The following is a 13,408-nucleotide window of genomic DNA, read 5'->3' on the forward strand; positions in this document are numbered from 1 at the left end:
TTCCCTTGGTTGCTTTTGCAGACTTCGAGCAGCGGAAGGCACTCTGTTCGGATCACAGGCCTCAGCACCATCGACTTTCGAGCTGGGTTTTCTAGGAAGCCAACATTAGACTTTAAAAAAACATCCAGCAGACCAGTGCAAGGTTTGTGCCTTTTTTTATTCCATACTAAATAATAAACATTTTCAGACCCCCCAAATCAAGTAGAGCTTTATGAGGATCTCTCTGAACTTTGTGACAAATCCGGGGCTGCTCTTGGTTGGTTTTTTTGGCCCTTAAACATGTGAGAACAGCAGTATTTTTTCATATTAGCTTCATTTTTTTATATCCCATAAATCCATATATTTTTAGCTAAGAAACACCTCAAAATTGCAACTTTTATTGCTGTAACTTTTGGAGCTTCAGAAAAAGCCTTTGGCTCTGGGGCATGGTGAGCACTTAATAAAGAGGCTGCTGTTTCAGAAACACCTGTTGGAAATCAGTAATTTTAGCCCTAATCAGTGCTGTGTCACCTGGCACCTAATAAGGAGAGCACACCTTAGCACAACTTAGTTTTTTGCTACTTAGGAAGTAAGAGCTGGAGTGGAATGGTGCATTCAGGGGATAATGGACCATACATATGGAATTTAACCTTTGTTTTAATTTTATTTTTTTAGCACTTAACAAAGCATGTTTCTGTTTTTCTAGGGATTCCTACCTTCGTGCTACTAAATACCACAGGGGTCTTTCTTCCAGCCAGAGTAGACCGAATAGAACTCCTGAGTATTACAGGGGAACTTCTGAAGACCTTGCCTGTGAAATATTATCCCGACAGAAAGCCCTACGGACTGTGGAATATTTCTGACTTCATTCCGCCAGATGAGGCTTTTTTTGTTAAAATAACGGGCTATGACAGGGATGATTATCTTTTTCAGAGAGTTTCAAGTGTTTCATTTTCCAGTGTTACTCCTGGTAAGAGATTTTAACTCGCTTTGAATGTACATTTGTTAGCTCTGAATCAGTTAAACTTGATATCTAATATCTTTTTCTAACTCACACAAGTACTTTCTGTGCTGTTTTCTTCTAATGTTCTATCTCAAGATCACGGTGGACGAATGAATGTTATTATCTACTAAATATAACTTAATGAGAAATTGAATTTCCTTTTAACAAAAGGAAAGATAGGATATATGTTTAGTAGCTATTAATCTTTTGGGGAATATTTGCTTTCTTTAGATGCTCCAAAAGTTACAATGCCCGCCAAGACTCCAGGATATTACCTACAGCCAGGGTCTGTTCCTTGCCATGTAGAAAGTCTTATACCTTTTACTCAGCGTTTCACTAAAAATGGAGTAACACTAGGAGTGGATCAGTTCTTCAAGTAAGTAGTGAGGGGTCTTTTTCCCCGATACTGTTTTATTTCCTATTTATATCCTATGTTTTCTGTTCTTTAACGTTATATACTGCTTATACTCTCTTACTTCTTGTTACTTCTGTTATTTTTAGTGATATTCATTAAGGAATCTCTATTGTATGGAGAAATTATATATATATATATATATACACACACACACACACACACCTGTGTGTGTATATATGCGTATATGTGTGCGTATGTATATATGTGTGTGTATATATATATATACATCTTTGTGAAGGATACACTCTATATAGATGATGAGATTATATGGTTCTGGCCAAAATCCCCGTTAAATGTGTGCTCTTAAATGATGGTAAACTGGGTCAAAACGCCTAGAAGGCAAATGTTTTTAATTTCTGTTTTAAAAAGCGGTGTAAAGTAGATCCATAATTAGCTTTTTTCCTGGAACTCCCCCCCCCACCTCCAATGATTAATAGATGATTATGGAACATACATTAATTTCTTTTGTTTTTAGTGGCCTTTCATAGGTGCTTTAGAAGTATATTCTATGATACAGCCTAGAAAATATTCTTCTTCAGAAAATCTCTCGAAACAGGAACACTTTTATTGAGTTATACCAGAAAGCTCTTCAGATTTCTGCCTAGAAAATGGATTGTATGCTCTTTCTTGGTAGAATGAGAGAAGAAAAATAAATAAATAGAAATATTTATAAAGTCCATCTTGTAATTCCGGTAGTTGGAAACAAAAGGGTACCCTGTACTAGAAACCAGTGTCTAGGGTACCTCTGTTAGCATCTTGTAAAGCCCGAAGCACTTCAGGAGAAGATTGAAATTTAAGTTTTAGCATTCAGTCGCAGGTATGTGACTGCCAAAACAAATGAAGTCTGAAGCTCCCTCGTACGCTGTTGGCAATGTGAAATGCTGCAGCTCTTTTTCTTTTTCTCTTAAATTTACGAGGTGTCCCTTACACTCAGTCAGCCATGGCACATATTTCAGCAGCTGTGTCATTTTTTCCATTATTTAGTTATCAAACCACACACTTGCGTTCCTTGCTTTTCACATATCCAGCACCTTTATGATTGGGCTGCATTTTTCATTTTTGAATTATAGACTAGATGGATGAACAGATCATCCAAGTTAATTTGACAAAATATATTTCAAACCAAATATTATTGATCATAGTTAAATAAGAAGTAATTCAGCTTGGCTTGTCTGCATTTTATTAGTAGTGAAGTTCCATACAGGATTTGCCCGGTTTACTAATTCACTGCAGATTTGAGTTGTATTGTTGCTCTGTATTGAATGAGTTTGAACAAGTTTTATTTTGGTGACAAGATGTCATCTTTACTCAATTTTTTTTTAATACTTATTTAAAAAAGAAATGCTTTATAAGTTGAATGTTGTAGTTCTAGCGTGACAGTTGTCTGTGTGAAAGTAACATTAGAACGAATATATGTTAGGCGTTCTTGAAGTGCATGTACTTTGAAAATGTTATTTACTTTGATTGGAGAGCTACTGTCAGCTGTAATAATAATTCCTAATTTTAAATGAGTAACATGTGTAGGAAAAAGAAGTTTCTGTAAATTGCAGCAGCTTTTTTTTGCTAGTTTTCTCATACTGGGATGAGTCTAGTAGGAGAATTTGGATTTTGATTAATGTCTTGATGCATTTCTGACACGTCTGATTTAGGAGGCCAAAAACAGTAGAAAAGCACCTAATTCCAATGGGAAATCGGTGGAAACTGAGCACCAATGTGTCTTGAAGATCCATTCTGTATTATGAATGGTAGATGCCACCAACCCTGCAAAGGGCAGAATCAGCAAAACTAACGTGACATTCTGACAAGGAAGGTGATCCATTAGTTAATGAAAATAATAATAACTCTGAATCAATGGATATTTGTGGCTGTTAGTCTTGCCTAATATCTGGTTTGCTAAACCATGCAGAATATATCCCTCCAAACTAGTGCGGCACGAGTGGAGCTCAGGTTTTAGTTTGTTCCTGTAGCCCCAGGCTGCTGCTGAAGACTTCTTGGGTGACAAGATGATCTGGACCATGCTGGCTTGTGGTGACCCAGAGGGGCGGTTGGGTACAATGAGAATATCACTGTGCTCTCCACAATAACTAATAACCAGGATGTGATTTAGTCTTCAGGTTTTGCAGCTTAGCTAAGGGAGTATCTTTGTATTTTTCAGGCTGCCTAGATAAGCAGCTCGATCGGCAGATTGCAGATACTATAAAATGATGTGGGTAAATAAACAATTTGATGCTGAAAGGTGCTGTATTATCCACATCACAAAGAGCTGCATGTGGTTACTGCTTTTTAGAGTGCGGGAGATCCCTCGGGGTGTGTATTATGCATTGCTGCCATTGTTTAATTATTTATCTATTTTTACAGACCACCACAGGTCTCTGTTTCCTAAGCTTTTCCACTCTGGACACATTTCCTTTTATGCTTCTGTTCTCAAGGCTTCCATGCTTGACATCTGCTGTGTAGCAAAAATCAGGAATGAAGAAGAATAGGATTGCGTAATTTCACTTTTAACATACTTTCCATGAAAAAGAGCAGTTTCTCACTTTTTTGCTTGGAAGGAAGAAACTACCTTGTTTTTTAGCGTTGGCAGATACTGCCGTTTCCGTTTGCCAGCATTGCGCTGCAAAACGTCATAGATTTGATATATACTAGGTTATCTAGAGTAAAATCTGAAGTAAGAGAGAATGAGTAGGAAGCCATTTAAGGTCACTATAATGTTTTCTTTTGTGGTGTAATTGGATTGTCTGTCTCATGGTGCTATAGCATTGAGCTCCCATGCATATTCCAAGTGTCTTTCTCTTGTTTTTTCTGTGTCCTTTAAGGGCTGATAAATCAATCTATTCAGACAAACAAAAGAGAGACAAAGGATTTACTGATTTAGTGCTTTCCCATAACATGGCAATTACTTGCCAAAACTATCAGGGCTGTTTTAGTGCTCATCAGTTTTGTTTACATGCCATAGCAACAGGCCACAGGGAGCACTGGGACCCTGCAGAAGAATCACTGTTTTGCTCATTTATGTCATCATCTGTGCGGCTGTTGCACCATTCATTGCATAAAATGTGGGTTTGAATCTCAAGAAGCTGTAAGAGTGTTTGTTTTTAAGCAAGGCAGCCACCAGTTAATGTAGTTATACTTTTATTTTCTTCTTTAATGCTGCATGTGATAGACACATGTTATTATTGTCTATCAGTTTTGCCCTTGCTGTGATTTATAGAAAAACTCCAAGTATTTATGTACATTCTGTTACGTTATCTTGCTCACATCCCACACTCCATGTTCAGCCTTGAATCCAGCAATTCTGTCTTTATATTTGTTGCACTGTTTATTTTCATACAGCTAGGCAATCAGTGGGCAGAATATTGGTTTATTATAGTTATTGTTGGTCCTGAGTTCAGAGGTGCAGCTGGCAGAGCAGAAGTCAGGGTCATCTTCCTACAGATACTTCAGATTTTGCTGGATTGTATTAATAACTGTTTGAGATGGAGGTAGTTCCTGCAGTTTAGAAAGTACAGAGGCAGCTGCCTGGATGTTGTCATCCTGTAGCAAGGTGGATTCTGCCCTCTCCACTGGGTGAACCTCATAGTGAATTTACATATAGAAGGGGGGAAAGTAGCCTATATCTGGTAAAGGACAGGGTCTCCTTTTATGTGTAGCCCCTATCTGTTTGAGAAGCTCGTGCTGGGAGGATGAACCGTTGTTCCACTTGCTGGTAAGAGCCACAGGTTGAGTACCACATACCAGCTCTACACAGAAACTTGTCGGTGTTAAGATATCTTCTCAAGTAGTAAATCTAACAACAGAGTATGAGCGGCTGCGTGAATGACTGTGAATACCGTGGGTTTAGTTGTTGTGTGACAACTGTTAACACATGTTAAAGGCATATTTGGAGATGTGCAAATGCGATGTTCTGCAAAACTTGTATTTCTTAATGTTTATAAAAAGCCTAACAGTGTATTCATCGGAGGGTCTGTGTTTCCTCTTAAATACGGTAGAAATCTCCTGTGTCCGTAGGCAGGAATCCAAGTTCACATACCTTTTGATTCCTTCAGGAATTTAGTGAGTATGCGCTTTTCTCCCTCCAGAGAATCGTCAAGTATGAGCTGGGAAATTGCCGAGGTCTCCTTGTCTGACGAAGGCTTTTACGAATGTCTGGCAATGAGCAGTGCAGGCACCGGCCGCGCACAGACGTTTCTGGATGTATCAGGTGGGTCCTTGTCCGTCCTTCTGTGCTGAAATGTGATAATACATTGTGCTCGGACGCTTCACAGAGATAAATGGCACCTGGGGCCAAGAAGCTACACTTCCAGTTCTAAATGCATTTTTAATTTATGAGTTTTTTCTCAGCCACATACACAAATGTGCTGAGTTTTATTCAGCACACTGGTTTTAAATGGTAACATTTTAATTAGTTCCTTCTGTCAGGGGGGCTTGCAGAATAGATACAGCCTATAGAAGCGGAAGTTGGAATTTCAGATTTCAGTTGTTCTCATTTTTATTTTGAGCTGTAGGAATGTGTGTTTACTTGTTTGTATGTATTATTGGATAGACAAGACAAGGAATTACAAAAGTTGCATTCAAAAGTTTTCTGCATTTTTTTAAAGGAGATGCAGTAAATTGTTGGAAATATTTTCTCTTATATTACCTTGAATTTTTTAAAAGTGAATAAGGTGAAGGAAGTAAAATTAATTGAGGAATAAATCAGACTAATCACAAAGATAATTTTGAATAAACAGTAGTATTCAGTTGCTAGGCCCAGATTTGCTAGCAATTACCCATCCAACAGAGGATTCTAATCACTATTTATTGTGGGTTGTGGTTTGTTTTTTAATTTAAAATGCTCCTAACTTCATAAAAATCTCAGTTTAAATGGCAACGAGTTATAGCTTTCTGTGATTCTATGAATAATGTCATCCTGGTCAAGCTTTGGACACAAAAATTTGGAGTTGAAGAAAGGGAGAGAGTAGATTTAGTCTACATTGCTTGTGTACTGTGAGTCTGACTGCTGGGACATGGGGATGTTGGTTGTTGCCTGCAGATGATGATGTTGAGCGTTCCAATTGCAGATTGGCTAGAAAAGTTTCCAAAGTAAACCAACAGGCTTTAATTCACAAAGTTAATCCCTTTATTCCATCAGAGGAATTCAGTTTCAGTAACTGTAAACCAAGATGCAGCCCAAACACAGATGGAGAAAGCATAAAACCAGGTGTGGTCTTGATCTGCTTCAGCAGCCAGTAGAGGTCTTCTGTAGGAAGACGACCCGCAGGAAGAATTAAGAAGAAAATCTTATTTATGTCATGTAGAAATGTAAACCGTTGCTCTTGGGCAAGGAGGACACTGAAGCCGAGTCTGTTAATTTGCAGTGGCAATGAGGATGGTAGAGCTCACAACAGTGATTTGAGTTCAGCCTCAGGGTTTCATATAACTGCTTGTTGTCTTGTATCTCCTGTAGCAGGTAACCTGGGTTAGTTAGCCTGGATTATGAATTGTAGAATCACAAAACAGTTGAGGCTGGAGGGACCTGTGGCAGTTACTTAGTCCAGCCAGCAGCTCAAAGCAGAATTAATTTCCAAGCTTGGCTGTGTTTTTCAGACACTCGTCCAACAAAAAGTTGAATGCCCCCAAGGACACAGATTTCACAAGTTTCACGGGTGGCCTTTGGTGCTTAACTACCCCCACTAGGAAAATATTTTGCATGTCTAGTCAGAATTTCCCCTGCTGCATATTATGACTAGACTCTCGCCCTTTTTGTTTGTGCCTTGAGAAGACTCAAATTTTGTATTCTCTAAAGCAACCCACTCAGCAGTTGAAGAAGGTGACTATATGTCCCTTCACCTCTTTTCCAGGCAAAGATGTTTTGCTGCAGTGTGAGCAAATCCAAAGAAACGAGTGTGATATTGTTGATTCCAAGCAAGGCAAAGTTTGTAGAGAAACAGCTCTTACACCAAGTGGTAAATTTGAGGAGAGGAACATCCTTTTAGTCACGCAAAGTACTTGGGTAGAATTGAACAGTAACATTGCTAATTACCAAGCCCTCACTTTAAAGTGCTGCTTTATCCTTTGCCTACGACAATCTTTCAGGTCGACAGGAACCAAACCCTGTTTGGTTCAATCCGTGTTTTGGAGGACCAGAAGCTGTTATATTCTGCACCAGACATTGTGGGCATAGAGATTCTTGGTCTGGAAGTTGCAATAAACTTCTTTATCGCAGAGAAAACTGAAAGAGAATCCTAACTTTTTTCTCGTGATATGGGTAGCGCTTGAAAGTCAAGGGTGACGAGGGAGGAAGTTCTTGTGTCCTCTCATTTACAGAGCACTGAGAGATCGGCTGAGACCGGCTCGCTATGTAAACATGAGCAATTAGTTCTGTTTTGAGCCATGCAGAGGATTAATGTGAGAGAGACACTTTGAAATGCTTGTGTACAAATATTTGGAAGAAAATTACTTGAAATTTCTTCTTTAAGCAGAGTAAACAATCTTTTCAAGTATTCTTAGTTTGCTCAGCTGACAGACAGTATATCACAGATAATCCATTTTGTCAGCTGCTGTGTGAAAGGCATTGGAACTGTGTCAACATTTGCTAGTTTCAGAGAAAGCAAACACTTGAGCTTGACTTTGTCTCGCTCGTATTAAATCTTTAAAATGGCAAATACCTTGTTGGCTTGTGGAAGCATCTTAACTGGACTGCTGTGGGTACAGGGGATTCTGCTCAGAGCTTGGCTGGGGGATGCTGTGTGTGCACTCTTGTGGTAAGAAACTGATGTGGTTCATCGGACTGTTATTCAGAAATGGGGGTTTTAGTCCTGTACTGGCTTCATCCCTCTCTTTTCTAAGCTTAAGTAACATACTTGGTGATATGCCCATGAAAAGCATTAGGAGATTTGTCATTTCTTCCAAACAAAACAAAACCTAAAGTGCAGAGGAGAAACTCTATTTTCAATAAATAAGCAAGTCTAGCTTTTCTTGCTTCTGCATGTGTTAAAATACACAGTTTTGATAACGAAAGTGGTTGCTGTTGGGGATTGTGTTTCTGGGGCAGCAGAGCTGCACACCCAGCGTATGAGTGATTCATTGCCCTGCACAGATCGAGCCCAAAACTTGTGACCCTCGTCTGAGACTCCACAGGAGACTTGAGTGAGGAGGAGTTATGGCTGGCCCTGAGCTTGGGAGTAACTTTCACCCTTAATAAATATAGGCTTTCTTTTTATTCCTTGTTATTCTTGCTTTTCTTAGGATAATAGTTTTTTTGGTGTGTACTGATAAAGATTTGGTCTTGCTCTAACAGCTGTCTTATTTCTGCTGAAGCATCCCACTCAGAATATTATTCAGTAAGAACCAATCTGGGGAAAACCAAATGGAATTTATATATATATATATATATATATGTTTTTAGTGGGAATTCATAAAGTGATACATACTGCATTTTCTTTCTCTAGCACTGAAACATTGCCTCCTTTATCAGTGACATCTCAAGAAGGATCAGGATGACTACTCCTATTTTACGCATCTGTGGTTTCAAAGTTTAATTCCAATACAAAATTATTGCAACTGCCTTCTTCCAGGAGTGGGATAGATCAAGGGTCAAAACTGTGCAGATAAGTAGAGTGGAAAGCAAATAATAACAAATAGTGGAAGTTACAATAAAAAATAGGATACGAGGGAAAAGATAATAAAATTGGTACCTAAGATTTGAGTGGAAACTGTTAAAGGATCTTTTAAGTGACTGCAGCTCCAGAAAGGAGAGGGAATGAGATTACACAGTCGAAGGTTTAATAAGACAGGACAGAGTGTGATGATCAGGCGCAGGCCTTGGTTGGACAGGAGTACTGATTGGTGATGTTTTACATGCAGCAGTCCCCTTTTATGCCCCTTTCTGCCTGCTCCTCCCCAATTCACTTCCCCAGTATATTTCTTCAATGGTTTGCTTAGTTTGATAGCATCTCCACCCCATATCTGGGACCCCAGGTTTGTGTCCTTAGTGGTAGCAAAATCCAGATTGACTCCTCTTTGAAATGATGCTTGTAACTTCTTGATGGCCCATCAATCAGCATGATAAAGTTTTTCTTGTCATTGTTTCTACTGTTGTTCATCTGTCAGGTCTGTGTCTTCCTATACTGTGTTTATTACCTTCGGTTTTCCTTATCCCACTTGACAAGGTCCTTGATCAAATAAAATTAAGGGAACGGATCCTCTATCCTTCCACATGCCCTTACAGAAACCATCATGGAAAGAACGTAGTAATTATGCTTAGAGCAACTGTTGGCTTGGTTTCATTGTTGCTATTAGAAGACCTTGCTGGTAGTGTGGTTTTTTTTTCATATGCAAATCTGTAAGAATTTAGTGTGGAGCTCAGATTCTGTCGTGTGTGGTCACACCTCAGTCAGAGATCAGGCGCTGAGATCTGGTGGTGGTCCTGTCTCTTGTCTCTTCCTTCTGGTCCTGTGCTGCTCTCATCTCTTGGTGGCTTCTCCAGTGCAAGATGAGCTCAAAGAACACAGTGCTACATCTTCTCTCGTACATGATGTGATCTTCATCCTACGCAACACACTGGTTTTGACCTAAGTCACCTGTGTTCTAGGTAGCTTAGCATCAGGGCTTGTGGCTTCAGCAATGTGAAATGAAACTAAATATTAAACCAATATTACCTTATTTATTTTTATTTTTTTTATACTACAGTTGACTTGAAGCTGTTCATCCAGAATCCACAAATGACGCAAAGACTCCCAACCCTTTTTCTTTTATAATTGTATTCTGTTCTTTCTACACAGAGCCCCCGCCCATGATTCAGGTTCCTAATAATGTCACGGTTGTCCCTGGCGAAGGAGCCATCTTGACTTGCCTCACTTTAAGCACGGTGCCTTACAATCTCACCTGGCAGAGAAATGGCTGGGACGTGAGGCTTCAGGAGCCCCTGCGAATGAGGATGATGAGCAACCTGTCCTTAGAGGTGAAGGCTGTAAAGCTCACAGATGCTGGCAAGTACAACTGCATTGCTTCCAACGAGGGTGGATCTACCACAGCATCGGTCTTCCTTATGGTGCAAGGTAATGAGGAAACTGCATGTTAAACTTACTCTGTCATGGTTTATATTTTCTTTATCTTGTGAGATGTCTTTCTTAGTAACTTTTGTATTTTATTTATGGCTCTTGATAAAACCACTCGGGAGACTGACAGAATATTATGTAGTTCTTTCCGGTTTTAAAATGACAGCAAACAACACTAGTGCTCATTTTGTGAAACTGCCTTGTGCCATGTGTCTCTCTGAGCCGTGGTTTGAACCTCCTCCTCTAACTGCAAATTTAGCTGCTCTGCAAGTGAACGGAACCTGAGGTTGTTTTGGTGTGTCTTATAAAGAGCAGAGCACAGGAATAGCTGCGTATACTGCTCTCCAATATTTGTAACCAGCCTCTACTTTGAGAATATTTACAGGCTGGCTATGTGGATTGTTTTTTCAATGAACCTATAACTATAGTTGTATATATGTAACTCAACTGGTAAAAGTTTCTGTGTTCATCTGGATTATTTTATATCTCTGTAGCAGAATAGTACTTCTAATTTTTTTTTCTGTGTATTATGTTATTGTATCTGTTTTATAGTGACAATTAGTAGAACCAAAGAACTAATCATGATTTTATGAAGGGATAGATTTTATGAAGGCAAGGACTTTAGAAATATCTCAGAACTGAAAGCAACAGCGTGGGTGAGACCAGACCATGCTGTTGCTTCTCATCAGGAACAAATTTCAAAAAAATACGTATAAAGGAGTAATTTGTCTTGGAACTAATTGTTTTAAAATTTGAAAGTACTGCAGATATCTCTCCATTTGCCTTGGTCATGTGGAGGTTTGAACCTTTGGGTAAGAGGAGGCTGAACTTAAAATGGTTTAGAGAGAAAACTGTTCTGTGTGCTTGTTGGTGACTCTGACAGGATTTCTGCTTGCTGATGATGCCAGGTCATATTCTGTGCAGAGTGAATAGCTCCATTAACTTTGCTGCTGTAATTCTAGTACGTTGTTAACTAGTGGAAAACTGTGTTATGGAAAAAGCAAAATTGACTGGAATTGCCTGGCTCAAGGTGCTCCAAACACAAAAAGGTTGAAAGTGGAGTTGTTAACACTCACTCTAAACGGATGTAGCTTTTCGTATAGGAAGAACATATTGCTTTCCCAAGGTACAGTAAGTAGGTGTGCAATGAGTTTTGTAGGACCTGTTACAAAATACAGCAGGATGAAGTGTTTCTTCATTGATGTGTGTGAATTACCCTTAGATGGCTACAGCGAAGTTACAACTGTCAAATTTCTAGCAAGGCCGAAGGAAAAAAAAGCCATGGAAAAAAACCTCAACTTCCATACATTTGGAAAACTTAGTTTTAAGTTCTACAGGATTTTTCCCTCAAGACAGTCATTGAAGGGTGTCAAAGGCAGGAAGACAAGCATCCCTCTCCCTTGTTCATCTCTTCCTGGGAGTTAGGTTTTCCTCCCTCATGTCTATAGACCAGCTGGGAGCTTTAACACGATGACCGAATTACTTCTGGCAGCTTTTTATAGTAAAGCTAAAGAAGTTTACTGCTGCCACAGCAGAATATTGAGTTTCGAATCACTTATATATGTAGAATGATTCTATTAAATAGTTGGGAATTAGATTTTGGCTGGTAGCGGTATTGCTGACAGCTTTAAAACATGTCTGAGAGAAGCCTCTTGGACAGTTTAGACAGACTTACTTGGGAGTCTGAGTTCTGTTTTCTTTACTTTCTAATGAAAGATGTTTAGAACAGAATAAATGTGTAGGAAACGCTAAGCTGCAGCGGAAGTGAGATTTGTGCAGTAGTGTCTGCCTCTGTTTGTTTGGAAAAAGTATCCTCCTGCCAGCTTTTGGTTGACTGGATGCAGAAGCCGAGTGGAATCAGGATGGTAATATCCACTATTATTTGTAATCATTTCAGTTTGCTTGGTTAAAATGATTTCTGGAGGTATTTTGGTGTGTGATTGTGTCATGTACAATCTGGAGTGCTTGTTAGCGTCTAGAATAGTGTTCAAAAGAACAGTTTCTATTTGGCAGCAAAAGAGTAAAGGGTGGCTATATGTAAGAAGTAAAAGCTTTATAGGGTGGTTGTTATTAACATTCAGAAGAAGGAAATTTGAAGTCTTGTTAATAGATGGAGATAGTTTGTGCTTTGTGTAGCTGCAAGTATTTCAGCACGTCAAATTAAATTCATATTGAAGGCCTTTATTATTGTTGGGACGGTTCCATATAGATCTCTGAATTCTGGATCATAAGAGAATAAACACTGCTTTCATCCCCACTTTTTCTGGAGTGGGAATTAAGGCAGAGAACAAATGCTGGTAGCTCTAAAAATAACCCAGCCTCTGCTTTACATGCCTAAGTGGATTGTAATAAACCCATGTTTTGAAAGCTTTCAGTTGGATGCTGCCGTTTCTGAAAAAGAACACTCATCTCATTTTTGTGCCAGCAGCTGTACAAATACAGACTGAAATCTTGAATGAGAATTGACTTTTTGCCCCAGTTGCCTGTTCTGTGTTAAGAAGAACCCACTATACTAAGTTCCCCACTAATACTGAGCGCAGCTAGATGAGGATCCTGTTTAAAACTTGTGCTTATCTATGGAGTGACAGTATTTTGCTCAGAGTAGTCTGAAAGGTCACTGGATGGTTTACATTATAATTTCAAGGTGTATAAGCTCTGAAGCCATCCAGGATTGCACTGGTGCTGCTTGGGTGCTAGGACTGACTTTTAAAGTACGTGCTTATCTTTGGACATGGTTAAATGGTGGCTACAGAGCATGAATTACTCAAGTTCTCCCAACAGATTTGCCTTGTATGGAAATAAACAAATTTTTAAGGGCATTTACTACTTTTTCAGATCCTTCATATAATTTATCAGGAGGAGTGTGAAACATTGATCCTGTAAACTTTTCAGTGATCTATTTCTCACTGCTGAGGGAAATTCCATGGCTGTGTGAACTTCATTCCAGTTTTTCAGTCTTGTAGGCAAACTTTG

The 13,408-nt window shown here is 39.1% G+C and overlaps 1 protein-coding gene across 1 annotated transcript in view; it reads left to right on the top strand.

Moving 5' to 3' along the window:
• HMCN1 (hemicentin 1) overlaps positions 1-13,408 on the top strand; it is a 186,131-nt gene that overhangs the window by 53,238 nt on the left and 119,485 nt on the right. Inside the window, exons 7-11 of the mRNA XM_065841673.2 lie at positions 22-142; positions 686-949; positions 1,214-1,358; positions 5,477-5,598; positions 10,160-10,435. Of these exons, the coding sequence (XP_065697745.2) occupies positions 22-142; positions 686-949; positions 1,214-1,358; positions 5,477-5,598; positions 10,160-10,435 (928 nt within the window). The remainder of the gene's footprint in view (positions 1-21; positions 143-685; positions 950-1,213; positions 1,359-5,476; positions 5,599-10,159; positions 10,436-13,408) is intronic.

This window comes from Patagioenas fasciata, chromosome 6 (assembly GCF_037038585.1).
Source record: "Patagioenas fasciata isolate bPatFas1 chromosome 6, bPatFas1.hap1, whole genome shotgun sequence".
NCBI classification, from domain to species: domain Eukaryota; kingdom Metazoa; phylum Chordata; class Aves; order Columbiformes; family Columbidae; genus Patagioenas; species Patagioenas fasciata.